The sequence below is a fragment of the Aythya marila genome (assembly GCF_965140915.1).
Source record: "Aythya marila genome assembly, chromosome: 13".
NCBI lineage: Eukaryota > Metazoa > Chordata > Aves > Anseriformes > Anatidae > Aythya > Aythya marila.
The window spans coordinates 3,110,995-3,129,670 of record NC_139054.1 but is presented as its reverse complement, the minus strand read 5'-3'; the positions used below and the strand labels follow the sequence as shown (position 1 = coordinate 3,129,670).

At 37.1% G+C, this 18,676-nt stretch overlaps 1 protein-coding gene across 6 annotated transcripts in view; it reads right to left on the bottom strand.

Moving 5' to 3' along the window:
* Positions 1-584: 584 nt before the first annotated feature.
* Positions 585-18,676, bottom strand: part of DACH2 (dachshund family transcription factor 2) — a 282,601-nt gene continuing 264,509 nt past the window's right edge. For 2 of the 6 annotated variants that reach the window (XM_082770531.1, XM_082770535.1), the window contains 5 exons: positions 16,566-16,711; positions 15,892-16,039; positions 13,821-13,964; positions 10,707-10,777; positions 585-943 (listed from right to left, as the gene is read on the bottom strand). In XM_082770531.1, the coding sequence (XP_082626657.1) occupies positions 887-943; positions 10,707-10,777; positions 13,821-13,964; positions 15,892-16,039; positions 16,566-16,711 (566 nt within the window). In that variant the 3' untranslated portion in view covers positions 585-886. The remainder of the gene's footprint in view (positions 944-10,706; positions 10,778-13,820; positions 13,965-15,891; positions 16,040-16,565; positions 16,712-18,676) is intronic. The other 4 variants (XM_082770532.1, XM_082770536.1, XM_082770533.1 and 1 more) reach the window with 3 other exon arrangements.

The window sequence follows — 18,676 nt, the reverse complement described above, 5'->3', positions numbered from 1 at the left end:
AAGATTTCCAAAGTCAAACAAAAAAATTTTAATACTGTATTTTTAGCAAGAACATTTTTAACAAAGAATGTGTACTTTAACTTAATATGGTACAACAGAGAAACCATACTTAAAAGTTTCCATTATCTAACACTCTACTGCATATTCATTTTTTCATCTTAAAAGACCAAAAGCCAAGCTGAACTGAGCATAAAAAAGCATCAATTATAATCCTTGTATTACGTCAGCTATTAGGGTTTAGCTCACACTTTTGAATTGGTCATCTAATGAAAGGACAATTTTTACATCATTCTTTTAAAAAATGTACACACATTTCTTTTTAAAACGTAATATATATCGAGTATCTGCTTCAGTAAACAAAGCTTAATTTATAAACACAATCGAAACAGCTCCATGTTGAACAGTTTCAGTGATAAACTGGACTTGTATGATGTACAGCCAGTGAGGACCTTCGTGGCTTAAAATCATTGTGCCATTGCTATACAGTAATAGCTACCTCCTTAGGAAAAAAAAACAAAAACAAAAACAAAATAACAAAAAAGAGTTCCTTTTGGGGGGAGGGGAACAGAGCGGGGGGGGGGGGGGGGGGGGGGGGGAATAATTCCTGTATGTGCTTAAAAATACTAAAACTCCTTTCTATCTCCGGGGACCTAAAAATGATCTGTTGCAACAGGCTTGGTTTGGTATGGTAAGCTTGTAAAAAGTCTCAATATTTCTTAATGACAATACGGCAGTTTTCGATGCAGCAACAGTAAATTGCTTGAAATTGTCCTTCAAGTTTCATGCTACAAATCCTGTTCTTCACACAGTACTGAAGGCATCAAAGGTTGGAAGGGACGTTTTTCATGAACTATATAGTCTTCAAATAGTGATCATTATACATTTTTCAACAATAGGTGTTTCCTTCAGTACATAATAGTAGGTTTGATGTATGTTCTGTTTTCTGAAGAGAAAAAAAAAAATGAAGAAGAAGAAAAAAGGTCAATTACAGAGTTACACATTTTAGAATTATTTGAAACTTGAGTGAGTTTCCTATATTTGTTTGTGGAGGGCTTTTGTTTGTTTGTTTTGTTTTGTTTTGTTTTTATCAAGGCAAATTATCAAATCTACAAGTGATATAAACTGAGTTTACGACAACATTTTGCATTGGAAAAACAGGCACCTGCTGACAAAGCCTTGCAAAGCCCTTGGTAAGTGAGGTTTGTGTTACGCGAGCAAATGAGCCTGTCTCAGTGCACTGGTACTTCGGTCCCAATGGCACAGGTACAGGCACTCAGCTGGGCTAAACTTACAATAGTTTCTTGCACCAATAAATATTTCCAGGGTCGTGTGACAGTAGTTTTCCGAGAACTGATGTCATCCTTATCCCTGCTTTGTGTATGGCTCAGTACCTGCCCCCAGTGCCTCCGGGCCCCGAACCACCCGCTTCCAACCGTGCCAGCCAGCCGGCAGTTGCCGAGCAGAGGCTGCAGATATTTTGATTTGCATTTCCCTCCTTTGTGACATTTGTTTTTGAACTGAGGGCAGCCTGTGCTGTATCACACGCCTCCGTAAGACAGAGGAACATGGCATCAGCTTTACAGCACGGCATCATTCCATGTGCAACCCCTTCTTGAGAACTGTGCATTAAAATAAAACTGCACTGTGTTAAAAAATGAAATGGAATATCTGCTTTTTGGAAAACTGTTCTTTTGTTCAGAAACCTACGCATTTCTTTTTAAATTGTATTTCTTTATTTAGGGAAATAAATAGAAAGCCACTTACTTCCTTTATCAAAATATTCCTAGTTACACTACCCATCAAATGTGATTTTTCACATTAAGCAACGCTACGCTCAGAGAAAAAATAAATATTAAAATGCCCACAGAAACTAAAGCTAACAAGAATCCATATTCTTGTTCATTATACAATGAATCACGAATTCACCCAGCTAAACCCACAAGTGCTGATTTTGAAGATGATAGCAAAATGATAATATTGAGAAGCATTTTGTATAATGTTGACATCTATCCCATTACTGTTTTACATATGCCAATACTGAACACTCATAAGGAAAGAACAAGTATTGACCTGCTAACTGACACTGATCCTTGGAGCAATCTCAAAGTTTGCCACATTTCAATTTCAAAATGCATTTCAGCTATAATATGAGTGATTTATCATTTAGCAGTAGCTGTCAAAGTAACCTCCTAGATAAAACAAAAACATCTGGAACCATAAACAGAGGAGAGCAGTAGCTGAATTTTAATCCAAATCCGACATGTTCACTTCATTAGGAACAGGAAACAGCTAATTAGTAATTGAATGTTTCATGGTTTTAAGGAGGCTCAGGCTCTCCAAACAGAGATGATTTAATATGTATTTTGGATGTAAACAAGAATAAAGATCGGAAGAGCCAGGGACAGAAGATATCCGAAGGAATGTTTGGGAGCCTGGGAACCTCCAAAGAAGTGACTAAAATTAGTTTCAGGCCTTTGGCTGATTAAAATTATTGTCTTAAGATTTATTGTTGCAAATATTAAAGCCTGGGGAGGGGGGTAAGCAGAAATACAAATACCGAACATTGTTGTGTTTTTGTTTTGATTTGTGTTTCTTCTTCTGGTTATTAGGACATTGCACACAATTTTTTCCCATAGCAGGCTATAGGTGATCTAGCCTACAGTAATGCTGTACTTATAAAAATATAAGGTAGCCCCTGGCAAAATCTGCAGGTCAACATGTTTGCCCTCAAGAAGTCATAGAAATACTCTATCGGCAATCCAAAGGCTGAAATTCTGCTGAGTGTGCTTTCCTGTGAGTCACTAACACACCAGTTCTGCATGCTGCACAGAAGCAGCCAAAGCATTGCATTACAGGCCCTGAGCATCTTATGCCCGCGAGTCTATGCTCTCTGAGGGTCTGGGCTCAGGAGCCAGATGCGCAAAAGTAAGAGTGAATTTACTGGAAGTGGAATCAGTAAGGGAGGATAGGATGAAATTGCCTCTTTTCCTTCCTACAAACATTTTATATATGATATTTACATATTATATTTTATATTGTAATATATAAAACATTATATATTATAATATTTATATTTAATTTTATAATAAAAAACAAGTTTCACAACCATTAAATAATCTTTCATCTAAGGGAGCACACTCGTAATTGTTAAAAAGCCCTACATCTTTATTTAGCCACTTGAAATGATACATAAAATGATAGGATTTAAAACATAACTCTTTGTGATTCTATCCCCCAATACTTTACAAATAGTTTGAGTATTTAATCTCTGCCAAATACATTATATTTGGAGACTGAAATTAATACAGATTCAGCTAGTTCTTCTCAAACATTTACAGGGAGGGGAAGATGTGAAGCAGCTGATACAATGCTCAGCTGGATGGCTGGGTTGACAAAACCACCTGTTGGTTATTGGTCTTTATACGCTTAAATAGTTACAGTTCATCAGGTGCAATTAGCTTATATATAGTCCATATAGTTCAATTAGCTTGAGGAACTCCTAATGCAGCAGTTTTGTTTACTGCTGCCTGGCCTAGCCCCTTGTTTCTCTCTCGCATGAACACACACACCTCCCTTACTGCCCCAAGTGATGGAAAGTCCTCCAGCCTCAGCTGCGTCTGGCATCTCACTTGTATTTGCTGACCAAGATGAAGTTACGGCAAGAGATTTGAATTTGTAAAGAAGCTATGGAATATTTGGAGTAATATCATTTATCTGGCTTATGATACCAAACCTGAAGCTTAAAAACTAGCTAAAACCAAAGTTAAATGTTTTCTAATATATATATTATTTTTTAATATTTTATAACATTTTATTTTAAAACTTATTCCTCAAACTAAGGTAAGGAGTGGTCATTGAGGTTACTGTGGGCCAATGGACTGACTACTTAAACTCTGGAACAAGTTTCAATTTTTCATTCCTACTCCCTTTATTTCTTAAGGAAAGTTCAATCTGTAACAACTGTAAGAGAGAAGGCAAATGTTGTCAAGCCACACAGATACTAGCAATTAGTAAGCAGAAAGTACATAGTTAAGTGTTTCCCTTTTTGTAAGGCTCTCAATTGTTTGCCAGAAATCAAAATACATTTTTGTTGCTGTGCAGTAAACTTAACTCTGTAGCAGTAACGTCATGCAGTAACCACCAACGAGGAATTGAAGTATTAGGAACACCCGTGCTACCACTTATACATGAATGACAATGTGGTATTGTCAAATTCATCTTTTTGAGGAATATTCACTATTTCCACATTGTAGCTGACTGCATGCTACATACCATTTTATAGCATTTTACTGTATTATATAGCAAAGATTTGAATAAATCTGTGTGCAATAAATGTATTCTTTTATTAGGTTTATCCCTTAATCAAATATTCATTTATGTGAGCTTCATTCTATTAAAAAATGAAATTATACGAAGGTGAGCAAAAGTGTAGATTTACAGTAGTTTAAAGCCTAATCTCATTCTCTAGGGGTAATATTGACAATATAAAAACTGTATAAATGATATTCCCTAACACTAAAATATGCTTATGAGCCCCCTGTGCATGTTATACTGCTTTACAGCCTACAGTGAAATGCATGACTGGCTTAATAAGCAAGACATTTAGAAAGGATTTTTTTCCCCTTCACAATGTATAACACGAGTAAAGAGCTCACAATCTCCCTGTACGCCACAGCCTGTGTTAATAATTGTAATTCCCCTCTGGATGAGGTTGTCTTCCCTGAGTTGTTAGTCCAGAGTGTACATGCATCTCTTGCACTTTCTTCTAGTAACAGTATCAACATTTGTCTCTTTCTGTGAAGGTTTTTATGTCTGTGTAACAGGACAAATCCAAAGCAATAATTATTGTCTCCCTATTTATTCACATCTTTCTTTTCTTCTCTTTTCTCAGATTTTCTTCCCCTTGCTCTCAGGACAATCTGCATTCATCTTTGAATTTTCTGAATGCTTGTAAGGCTTTGTTTGTGTTATCTTTAAGTTAGTAATTCAGCTGCATTTCCATAAAAGTACTTCAAAACAAAATTTCCATGTGTACCCTCACAACTTGCATAAAGAAATGTGCGCTGGTAGTGTTGGTGTGGACAGTCAGGCCAGGAAGGGGAGCAGTATTGTAGCCAGCTTGCTGTGATCAAACAACACAGCTAAAATTTGGGATTGTTCAGATAATTTTAGCATTCTGTAAACTGGAGGGAAAAGTCATCGGATGAAGGAAATTCATGATCTGCTCCATAATGAGAGAACAAGGATAAATGTGTTGTATCAGTAATTATAAATTATTCATGCTACTTAAGAAACAAAACCCGGAACTATGTGTTGCTGAGAATATGGGTTGCAGAGATGAAATAATAATCTCAAAATCCCACTTTGCCAATTTAGACCAAGAAGGAGTGAGGAGAGCTGCTAAAATAAAGGGTAGGTGGAACTGAGATGTGGTTGTGTTTCTGCAGATGCAGACAGTAGAGCAGCAGGAGGGAAGAAGGCAGCCACGTGCCAGAACCCCGTGCTTCCAGAAGCTTTGCACAACTCTCCTCAAGGGGCTGAACCAATCTTTGATGATACTGTAAGTATATTGGACACAAGCTGATCTCTCTACCCTTCCTAGGCTATCTAAATGGGGTCACCATTTTGGTTAGATTAGAGCCAGGCTAAGCTTTGGATGCAGCAAAATAAAGATAATATAATATTGTAACAATAAATATAACAAAGATGGGGCTGTTTAGTTTGAATCAGTCTGTTATTTTCTAAAAAAATAAAAAATGTATCAGAGAACATAGTCTGCATTAGGCTCTACTGTTGATGAAATCCCTCAAAAAAGCCTTTCCCAAAACCTCTTAGCAAAGAGTGTTGACTAGCTTGGAAAGAGGCTGTATCCAGGCCCCCGATAGTGGGATAAGGACCACAGCAATTAGAAAAAACACGGAAATGGATCCTTTCACTACACCCCCTGCCCCCGAACAAAAAAAAAAGACAAGGCCTGAAGCTGGTTCTCATGTCTTTGGGCTAGTCATTCAGGAGAGTAACAACAGTGAGTGAAAATGACTTCTTTGCTAGCTTTGCTAGTTCTCCAGCAACACTTTTCCATTTATCTGTAAATACTTTCCAAACTGAGCAGCGAAAGAGGAAAAACAGCACACTGTAAGCAGAACATGGTTACAGGGCCAGACGCAGGGAAGAACATGAACGAGTGCTTCTGCAAGCAGCAGTACGAATGAAGCTCAGTTCTCTCTATTAATCTCTCACTCTTTCGGATTGCCCCATTGCCACAGACGTGCTCTCTGCTGTCCTACGTGGAGCTGGTGGGCTGCTGCCCGCCAGGACCACTGCCAGGCCTAGGCCTGGGCGGCCGGCGCTGCGCCGTTACACGCTCACAGAGGTGTGCCATTTGGTTTTCCACCTCACTTACTTTGTGCTTAGGACTATTGACTTGACTCTGTCAAGTATTTCCACATCTATGTTAAAAGACCTAAAAACTTGTACAGAAAACAGGAATTGTAATGAGTAACAATAGCCAAGGACAAGAGTACATTCACTGAATACTAACTATGCAGATGCTGGATTGCCATTGTCAGCTTGAGTAGGAAGGGAGTTAACATAGTGGTTCCTGCTGAGGAAATACTGACACCGAATTATTGAATAAATGTTTGAGCCCTTTGTAAGAATAGAAAGGTATGGACCTTCAAATTCAAGAGTCTCCTGGGGGAACCTTTTCTCACCTTTTGTTTTCAGTAAATCACAAAATCTAGTCTTTCTCCATCTTGTGTGTGGTTACAGAGACAGAGATTCAGAAAAATATTCTGTACCAAAAGCACCAATAACACCGAGATCAAGATCAATGACACCATTATTTTTAAAGCCCTGCATTTGAACACCAGAAGGAGAGCTATGTAGTCAGTGAGTACTGTAATCATATGAGCTGCCTTTTGGTTAGCAGCTAATGAGACAGCTTTCACTAGTGCATTGCCATATCATAGATACAAGAGTCTACTTCGTTGCACGTTAATTATTTCAGGAGGTGGGGGTAGGTCAGAAGATCTTTTTCTAGAAACACTGCAAAATGGCAGAGCACAAGACAGATACTAGAGGCTTACTAGGTCAGAGCACACAGAGTAGGGCTTGCATTAGAGACAGAGAATGGTTTGGATAGGAGGACAAAGAAAAGACCTGAGACTCAAATGAAGAAAAAGGTGAAGGACTTGCTCATAAGGAATATATCAGGCCTCTTTAGAGTTTCTAATCACGGGGTTCTGGTCTGTTCTCATGTTAAACTCTAAGTGCTTGAACATTTTTTTTCAGTGAAAGGAAGACCAGGACAATAGCACTGTAATTTTTGTGATGTTGAATTTATCTCCTGCAATTGAAGACTACTCTGAAATTCCCTAGCATGGTTGGTTTCAGAGGATTGCAGCATCTGGAGGTATAATTTGATAGAATAACAAAGAAATTAAACCTCTTAAAAAACACTACACCTCCCCTCCCCCCTCTTTTTTATTGTAGGCTGGATTTAAAAATAAGCTGGTTATATCAGAATATTGAAAAAATATAGCCTGTTTTTCTAAATAAAAATAAAATAAAATACGTCCCAAATGTCAACAGTCCTTCATCTTTGGCAAACAGATAAAAATAAGAAGTTATTCATGGTTACTGACAGTTTCTGTGCTAAATCTCTGCCAGGTTATTTCACAAACAAAAGCAGCAGCAGCCCCATTTGACTCTCCCATTGCATGTACAGTGAACTATACTACCTTTGAAACAAGTTTTCATCTCAGGAAAGTCTGTGCGCCTATGCTGTTGCCTCCTTCTTGAAATTTAGAGTCTTTTATTTTTTGTGAATTGTTATCACCAAGTATTATGGTAGCATCTATTTTTTAAAATTTTAAGATAACATTGCTTTGCTGATTGTTCCAATATCCCCTAACAATGAAATATAGTAATACAAAAGTTAACTAAGGTATAAACATGCAAAAGGAGAAGTCTCCCTGCGATCATAAAATGATGTTATTTTCTGTTCAGCAGTTCATGTTACTGCTGTTCATGCTAATTAATTAAAGGAGCTGTTGCTGTAATGTGCAAACAGGGAATCTGAGAAACTGAGAGGGCTTTTAGGTCTCGGAGTGAAGTTAAGTCAATCTGGGCGCGGGCAATCAAATGTAATGAAATCACTTGTCAGTGCTAAGCTTGCAAAAACTGTGAAGTTTGACTAGGGAGTAAAAGGATTATAATTAGATTTCCAATAGGATAATAACTAAATGGCAGAAAGCAGTAAAGAGAAAATATTACTTTGTTAGCTAATGGTGCTGCTGTTCAGTTTTAGTTTTTATCAGCACACTTGTAGTTGTGCTAATTTAATTTGCTTTTATCAGCAAAAATGCACTACTCGAATGGTACTTGAATGTCATTTGCAAAAATCATTGATCTGAAGGTGCACTTAATGACACCCAGTATGTTTATTTTATGTGAAACGGAGATTGGTTGATAAAATGGCTGATGTACTATCTTGCCCAAGAGTGAGTTATGGAAGCAAGACCAGAAGGGTATCTGTGTACATGCATCACCCTCTCCTGTACCACTCAGCTGTGCAGGGGCTTTGTAACTACAGGAACTATTACTTATCTGTTTTCTCAGCTAAAAAACTTCTCTCAGGCTAAGCTATGCTGGACTAGAAAATCAGGTATAGAGAGGATGGAAGTATTAGGCTGTAAAGTTCAAAAAAGTTTTAGTCTTGTCAACACAAAATTTCAGTTCAATTAATATACAAAGCATAGAGAAAATGACTCTACTAAATGGAAGAGATTTATAATGCATATCAGAATCCCAGTAAATGAACAGCTTGTGTTAATAAAATCATTTTAAGAAATGAGCATAAAATATGATATGACTTAATCACTGTGAAAGATGGCTGTGCCGTATTTTTGCGATTTTCCTTTAAGCCATCTTAAGGAGATACTGGCAGTGAAACTAATTGAATTTCAAAGGAAAAGCACTGTGTGAATGATAGATTTCTGTCCAGCAGAGCTATTGACAACAGAAAAAGAAAGGTCTGCATTGATGCTAAAGCTTTTTTCTGTGCACAAGAGAGAGATTTTGGATGCTTGGAAACAGTGTTGTATTAGGGACACGTGTTTTGACCCTTCCTGCTCCTAGGGCCCAAAAAACAAAAGGCAGCAAATGAAGGGGGCAAAGGAGGGAGTGTGCTCAAATTGTTAGCGAGCAGTGTAAGAGTGGCTGACAAGTTTTAGAAATTGTAATCAAAGGAAAATAGAATAAAAAGATACTACAGTATCAGCAGAAATAAAAAAGGAGGAGATGTTGCTACAGAATAAAAACACTTTGTAACCTAAATATGCTCTATAGAGAGTTCTTCAGAAATCTTTTTGATCAGCTGAGAGTGCTTAGTGAAAGAACTGGATAAACTCATCACACATTTACATATGAACAGGATTACCACACTGAAATTGTCAGAGAAGCCAATGTGTGCTGTCATTCGTTATTGTGGTGAAGACAAGAATTGACATATTCTGCTTTCACAGAGGGGTACCAAATTCAGCGATACTGAACATAACCAATGAATATCCAGGTCTCCCTTGGTTCAGGCTTTTAACCTGAAGAAAAACTTTGTGACCCAAAGCCTTTTAGAATTGAAGAATGACATAGTTGGGATGAGATTAAAAAAAAAAAAATCTGAAATAAAAATCACAGAGTCACAGGGCATATCAGTAGACTACGGGAAGTTTAAGAAAGTTCTTCTAATAAGTAAATGGCTATTGGAACTTATGCATCATTCTCCCCAGTTGTTTACATTCATTTTTGATGGAAAGACAGATTTGAGCTAACTGTAACTTTTTTTCTTCAATTAAATACAGAAATTAACTTCCTTTTTTTCCACTAGATTCTGCCCAGATGCACCTTTGACTCACACAATGTCATTGGAAGAGCACTGAGCGCTTATCTCAGCAGATATCATAAGCAGAATTATAAACGGTACGAATAATCTGCTTGTCAAATTTAAATACACATCCCAAGTGCTTATCCAATATTTTGACTATTTCTGGCAGTAACAAATTTCAAACTGCAATATTTAGTGCACAACTCCAATCATACACACACACACATATAGATGTATTATATATGCATATATATGCATATATAAAAATGAAGTTGTAACTCTTTTTGTAACGCATAGCATGTGAACCAAAAATCACAAAAAGAGACAGTAAAAATATTTGAAAGCTTTTCTATATAGATGACAGATGGACAACAGATGTGTACCAGAGGTATGCAAAGTCAAGCCTTTAACAGTTGAGAAATGCTAGAAGTTATGTTTCTATCTCTAACTGTACTGGTTCTGGCAGTACCTAAGACAGAATTCTCTAGAACTCAGATATTCTTGTAATGCTCTTTGGTATGTGCACATCTATTTAAATGCATTTTTAAGATTTCTTTGAAGACCTGTGGAACTTTTGTCTTGCTAGATTTGCATTCCTTGTGATGATTTCCATCATGTGCAGTTTATGCATTTTTTGAAAACACCTGTGATCTTGATAGGAAAGCAAGGATCAGAGGTAAAATGTTTTAAAAAGATAAATCCTATGTAAAATCAGTTTTGGACTAAGCCGACATCCCTGACAGCTAAATATGAGAATTTCCCACACCTCTATTTAAACAAATATAATTTGTTTAATCTTTAAAAGTAATGAGGAGGTACATACTGCACCTTGCATTGCTGCACTGTCGTGTTGGGTTCCGTTGTGTTCTATTTCCATATCTGGGATTCCAGCATCTGAAAGATGTGACACCAAAGATTAACGCATTCCCCTTTGTCCTTCTCTCATGCATCTTTAGAAAAAATATTTATAGCAAACTAGGGTGATCACCAAGTTGCACGGCCTTGCATAAAACATTTGGTCTTCATAGAATTTTCAGTAGCAAATCGTTTTCAAAATGTGCAAACATTGAATTATTTTTAATGTGCTTCACATTTGTCTGATGATCAGATAATAATCAACACATGATAATCTGCCTGTAAAATTCTCTTGGAGAATGAGGGCATCTGACATATGAAAAATAAAAGTGGAAATTAAACTGTGATAATATTAAACAAAATTGGCTTTCCCAGGCATATACCTGCAAAGTAGAGAATTCAAGAGTACAGCCAGTACCAGTCAGCATGTGTGTGCATATGTGTATGTGTTTGTGGGAGCTTATATTATAGATAGGGACTGTTGCAATATTTCATTTAAAAGACTTAGCTCGGGATATTGTAAGGATGTTCCATCACCCAAAGCAAAATTACGTGTGGTTTTTGTGTAACATTTCCAGATTTCTGAGAAGAGCCTTCCAAAATGGACTGTGCAGTTTTTTACAAGTTGAGAAAGAGTGTCATAATGACATGCAGTTTTGAACTATTTAATTTTGTATTGATAATACCTCTGTATGCACAGTCCTTTGGGGTGGGGCTGAGGGCTCAAACACCCCAGGGTGTTATGATAACAGATGCCATTATCCACCTTGTGCCAACAAGGATTAGCGTGAAGGGTATGTGATTTGAATCCATGGTACCTCGAATCCTGGAGAAACATCTGCTTCCCTTATAAATACAGCACTAAGAAAATTACAGCAGGGAAAAAAAATACATAAATGAAAGGGAGACGTGTGTATAGTTTTAAAGTTTTTCTGTGTAGAAGCCTGTTCTTGACATTCTAAAGTAGAGAATAACTGTACTGGTGCCTTCTCAGGTCACTCTGGTTGGACTTGTCAGTGCCTATTGCAAAGATGACATTTTGCTGGTCACTGTGCAGCCTGACCGAACTCTTGTGTCAAAGCAGGGCAACTGATTAAAGTACATGTAAGAGTAGTATAAGTAGTATGACTAGTATATCTAGTCATATATGTTTATATGAAATATGCGATATGTGTATATGTATCCCTATAAATATTTACAAGCAAATAAGTAATACTTCCATGTATGTATTTTTTTTTCTTACAAAATCACAGGTGACTTATTGCATAGGGTTCCCCTTACTCAGGTTCTTTTTTTGCAAGGAAAGTTCAGGGCACTGGACTATATATCTCAAAAGGTTCTCTCTTTTCAAACCTTTTAGAGAATAATTCGTATATACGTAAAATGACAAAGTCATCTGTAACTAATAACAGCATCTGTTAAATGAGACAGACCGCCAGAGTTAAATTAAAAATATTCAGAATAGCCCTTCACATTTTGTTGCCATAAAATTGTACCTGCAATTAAATTGTGGATTAAGATGCTAATGAGCTACCTGATTTGCATGTGCAATCAGATTAGCATGTAAATATCAGCTTCTTGCAGGCACTAACATATATATGACTACCTGAGTGTGCCTGCAAATCAAAATGTTAGCAGCCAGGCCCACAATAGCAGATGTAAAGATCTGTTAATCACATTGCTGGCGTGTTGGTACCCTTTAATTTGTGGCTTCCAGAACTGCTGAGTACTCCTAACTGTAGTGCGATCGGCAGGTGCTTACCGGCGATGACAGAGTGTGGGTGAATGACCTTACTGGATAGGAGTATTTTAGTTTTCATCTGACATCCACCACAGGGTGCTGGCTATGCCTGTGGGATCTGATCTGGGCTTTTTTTCTGATCCATTCGGGGTGGTAGAAAAGGTCTCTGCTGGCTATGTCTGCTCACTCTCCCTTGGGAGACTGCCCCTGATCATGGCGCAACTACATGCTGTATATCCATGCCTGAATCACCACCGTTCACTGTCAGTACATCAGAAAAACCAGCCAGTTCCTGGTTACAGTGATATGCTGGACTATAAAACCCAGCAGATGAGAATGCCTCTGAAACATGTTGCTCTCATAGTTAAAGAGTTTATATCTCTTATGTGCTGCAGATAAATCACAACTCACGGTCCACTGCAGAGTGTTGCAATGGCAGTTCACGTAGACAGGCTTGCCCTAGCTTTAAAAAACATCTTGGGTGCCCCTCACAACTAAGAACAAAGGACAGGTTAAACTGATTATTTTCACTCAGCAGTTCTGGCAGTTTTCAGAGTCTGCTTATGTTATTATGGCTCAGTTGCTAGCAGTAGCCGAAGTAGGCAGCACAAAGTTAACATGAAGACTACATGACACACAAAAGCAGCAGAGGCTGAATGAAACACTGATTCATGAGCCTCTACAGAGACTTCAGGATAAGCATGCACAGACTAAACCTTTGCTGCAGAACCTGAAATTACTTAAAACTTAGGTAGGCTCATTCTCATAGATTCAAACCAACATTGTACAATTTTATCAGAACCACATTTAAACAGGAGAAGTGAATCCTTCCACTACCTGGAACATAATCACCCTGTTTATCAAATTAACTGATTTGATTTTGTTTTTTCAGACTTTATTTGGGAAGTATTCAAAAACCTAGTCAGCTCATAAAGCTGATACATATTTAACAAACTTAATAGATCCTGAGGCTAAGGAAACTTCAGCCAAACAGCTTTTAAAATGAAGCTCAGCAGTTCTAAAATTGAATCTGCTGGGACAGAAGAGTTCAGAGAACCTTATAGGAACCAAATTTCACATTGTCTTAGCTGGCACTGTAACAGATTTCTCTGGTAATATATTCAGCATTTCTTGTCATGCCTGTGTAAACTGCTCTGTTTCTCTAGTTGCAGACTTTTTTTAATTCATGACCCAAAACACATGGTCCGAAATAGATTTTTAATTATTTCAGGAAATGATTGTGTATTTTATTCTGGAATTTGCTTTACGCAGCATCTTACTACTTTTCACTTAATTAAACATAATTTTAAGTTAACTGTGAAAGGCCAACTAAGACATTACCATTTAACATCCTGAGACCGTCACCTGATGTGGCCTGTTTAAGCGCCTGTTCCACTTGTTCTCTTCTCTTTGATTCAAATTCCAAAGCTTCCTGCAATTTTCTCTTTGCCTTTTTTTCTTTCTTCAAGCGTTTCTGAATTGTTGCTGAAATGCAAATATATTGTAAGAATGGCTGTTAAAGCACAATTAATATATAATGGAAAAGTGATGGCACTAGAAAAGATAGGTAAAACTAACAGACTAAAAAGAATTTGAGCTCAATCATGAATGCCATGCTTAAGTTACAGTCTATTTCAGAGTCTGCTAGTGTATACACTCTGGCAAAGGAAAGAAATATTCCGAAATATTGTTAAAATTATAGGTAAATTTACCCTTGCAATATTTTGCAATCCATTTTATTTGTTTGCTTCTTCTGTATATTAGACAAATGTGAATTTCAAATCAACAATATTGTTAGAAAAATTACTAAAAATATGGAAAGAATTTTTGGAAAATCAACAGCATTTACATAACTTTTTGTGACCACTTGTTCATCTGCATTCTCATCAACTTTTACGGATCTGTCTGGATTTGTGAGTGCTCAAGTCAAGGGAATAAAAGGATACCATTGCATGGGCAATCTCTGAGAGGCTTAATAAATTATTAATGCCAGAATGTGATCTGGAAACATAACTTTGAAAAATTGAGTAAACCATGTGGAAAAGCCTCTCTCTGACTTTCTATTATAATGAAGATGTGGATGTGGTGATGACTTAAAAGACAAAAAATTCTAAGGATATTGATTATTGGAGAAATTCTCCTTTGAGCCAGAAGCCTCTCCTTTGAGCCAGAAGCCTCTCCTTTGAGCCAGAAGCCAACAAAGTTTGTGAATGACGTAAGGTTTTTGTTGACTTAAATATGACTCAGGAGGTACATAGTGTGCTGTCTGCCTACACTGAGACTAAGTTTTGTTTTATAGAAATACAACAGTCTCATCTACACTTACACTGGGGTAATGCAATGATTTTGAACATCCACTGCAATTGAACAACTTCAATAGTATTTACTGGTCCTTCACAACTCGACTTCGAAGTGTCCTTCTTTGTAACCTCTTACTAAGCCTTGGTACTGTAGACAGGTCTGTTCCCCACACCTAATTTCAACTCAAAATGTGCAGGCAGATAGTACTTGGCACTACGTTTGTGGTCTTATCTAGCTTTATCTTTCTGATTTCATGGATGTAATCTAGAAGTAGCTTTTGGCACATAAAAAAAAAACTCTTTCTTTCCTTTAGATGAAGATTTGAATTTTAAAAAGAAGACTGCCTGCTTTGCAATATCACAGCAAAAAATTAGATTTACCAATTTAATTGCCTATTATTATCAAAAGCTTCTAAACAGTCATGGTTTTGTCTTAGAAGGCCCCATATTGGGACTGCTTTTGTATCTCACTCTTCTGATGGAAAAGAAATTATCTAGGGTTATTTGTTTCAGGTCTTACACTTGGGTAGGCAACTTCTTGTACTTCATCTATTTTGTTGCACTGAAGCTATCCACAAGAAAAATTAGGTGACTAGCACCTAAACTACAGAAATCTCCATTATTCAGGAAGTGTGGGCTAGGTAAGTGGTAAGACGATGAAAAAAAAATCACCTAAATACCCAAATTACAGACATATTATCTTTCTCAAAATAAGACTGATCCTCAATGCTTGGAGGATAATAGCAGGAAACAAAAGAAATTAAAGCTGTCAAATGAAGAAATCAGGCTGGGAATACACAGGCGGAGTGGTAATAATGCATGTGAAAGCCATGAAACTGAATCAGCTTTCCTCCACAGAACCAGCCAAAACACTCTGCGGCCAGTTGCCCTCCAGGAAATAATCCTTCAGTCACTGTTCTGTCTGCTTACAGAAAAGTGTGCTTCATTCTGTTTTTATTAAATTTAAATCTTTCATTACCAGTGCTAGTCCACTGCTGCATTACACTGAAGTATGAATGTCAGTTAACTCTGAGTCCTCAATAGCTCCAGCTGGAAATGCCAAAGGGTTATACATTTAATAGATATCTAAACTCCATTTTTCATTCACTCACCTCTGCTTTGCAGCTCAGCTGTAAGTTGCCTTTCCAAGCTCTCTCTTAGTTCTCTCTCTCTACAAAGCTCCATCTTTAACTCCTTCTTTTCCTGCTGTATCTGCTTCTCCTGGACTCTGGCATTGTCCACAGCCACTTTCAGAAGGCCCTAAAACACATGCAAATGTAAGAGTTGAAAATACCATTTTGTTCCAGCAGTGACAAAATTCATCCATTGTTTCTTTTACTTCCTCTATGAAAAATAAAATAATATCAGGAACCTATAGACCTGGAATGCAACTGTGCATTTAAAGTAGCTAAGTGTTAGATAAGAGCAACTTTCTGGCATGGTATCATTCAATATAGCTTTTGCACATTCATCCTACTGATAGTTTATTACAAATGGAGTGCCATATCATTGCTGACCTTGGTCAACTGCGGGGAGAAGCAAAGGAGGAATAATGAGACTGGTGAATTTTAATATGACCATTATTGCCGACTATTAAGTCAAATAGACAATGCATAAAACCCTTTCATAATCAATAATGCCAGACAGTGAAAACCTAAGCATTACATTAAATAAAAGAAATTAGAATTGCAGTTACAAAATAGTTTCTGAAACTTTTCAAAGAGATTGAAAAAGAAATACATTTTATCTGTCATGACACAGCCAGGCCCTATAGAGAATTATTTACCTGAATGTTGGTTAATAGTGTTTCTACTGATGAAAGACCATCAGCAAAAAGAAATGGCGCAGGAAATCCAGGAGGCAAGGCCTGTCCAGCCAGTTGGACTTTATCTAAGGTTGGTTTCATTATTGGAATGGCAATTTGGACCTCTTCTGTAAAGATAGGTTTAAAAGCAACATCAGAAAGCATTGGAAATATAGGTAAATGTAATTTCTAGAAACTGTTTCCCTGGAAGTCAAAATACAAGCATATTAGCAAAATTGACGTTGTTTCAGCCTTTGGGCAGCCATGGTTGTTGCTAAGGCAAGTTTGCAAAATAATACAGAGCAATAATAAATATACTGAAGACTATAACGTAGCTCTAATAGAGTATAGACTATTATATCTCAAATTCTGCAGAATTATACTACAGAATTATAACAGTATTACGCAGTTCATTAAACCTGAATGACTTTTCTTCATTCTATCATGTTTGCTATTCTGCGATGAGCATTTTTTGTTGCTATAACCTTGAAAAAATTCTAATCAAGAAATGTATCACATCTCTTTACCCCTTTAGCATTATCCTTCCCGTACTCAGCAGTAAATAATCTCCACTGAGTCATCCCCTCCTGCTTAGCTAGCACCAACTCCAGGCTGTCAGTAAAGTGTCAGTGCAGGCTTTCTTAACAAGTACCTTGCTACCGTCAGCCTTTCTAGTCATGGGCAGTAGCCAAAATGCATTGCTGAGTTATCTCTACCGAAGGTGTAAAGTTGGGTGGTAGAGGCTCACAGGAGCAGCCAGGGAGGAGAGGGCACTCCGGGGGCCTGCTCCTGCGATTTACTGCACAGAGCTAGATTGATGAATCTCTAATAAATTGTAGAACTGGGGCCTGGTAACTTCCCTTCCACTCGTTGTTTCAGTTACATCGAGTTGCTATAGATCCAGCTGTGCACAGACAATAGAAATGTGTATGCAGAAATAAACAATGACATTAGTAATTATTTTTCAAAAATCTTTCGGATTTTGTGATGAACCTGTACTATCACCAACAAACTGAATAAACAATTTAGTGATATTTTAGGATAATAATAGATGTATCTCCTGCTCTCAGATTCCCTTGTGTGCTACTTGCTACTTCTCCAAGTATTCATTTTAAACATTGAGTTTATTGCTGAAAATCATAAAATTAAAATCTGCTAGCAGTCTTTAAAGACAAAGTCTGCACACTTGTTTTTCTCTGAAATGTTAAAAAATATTGGGGTAACATTCTAGGGAAATCCATATATATATATCTATGGATTATATAATACGTTCCTCTAATCTCCTTGGCACTTGCAGAAATCATGAATAGCTTCTCAGCAATTGCTTTTTAGTAAAGTTTGAAACTAATATATTGTCCATAAGTTCATGATGCATGTGTATTCTAACGGCAACTGCACAGACAGTCCTGATAGTTTCATCTGTCAAGTGTCTTGGTCGTATTAATTCCAGGATTTACAATTGGACCACACTGTATCCAAAAGGTCTCCCTTCTCCTTCTTCTCTTGTTTAAAAAGTAAATAAATAAATCAGAAGGAATCTGACCACAACGAATTAAACCACAGCGTCTCTGCAGCAGTACTGTTATCTAGTTTAACAACCTCCAGGAGCACCTATTGAGCAGCAAGCGCTTTTTGCTGTTTCTAAAACACACCTACTGACAACTAAGCCAGGAGCATTAGCAGATTCTAGTATTCTTTGAAATCTCTATTGAGGGAGTATTTTGTTTTCACTGTGTGAGTTCATTAAATGGAACATCTTCATAACGACTCTTCAGGACTAATAACAACAAAAGCCAGTAACCTCTTCACATCTTCATAGCTATCATTTTAGAGCTGTGTTCATGTAATTTAAACGATCCATTTCTTAAACAAACAAACAAAAACGCCTCTGGTAACAGACTCAGACACAAAATTTGTGCTGATTCAGAAACACAGTTTCTCATATTTAAGTATTTTCTATCAGTGACAGAGTTTTTAAAATGAACTGATTAGTTGTTGCATGTGATGCTACACAGAAATAATATCTAAGTCACAAAATACTAAACAGAAGTGGCATTTGAAAAAGAAAGTAATACATGAAGTATGCATAACAG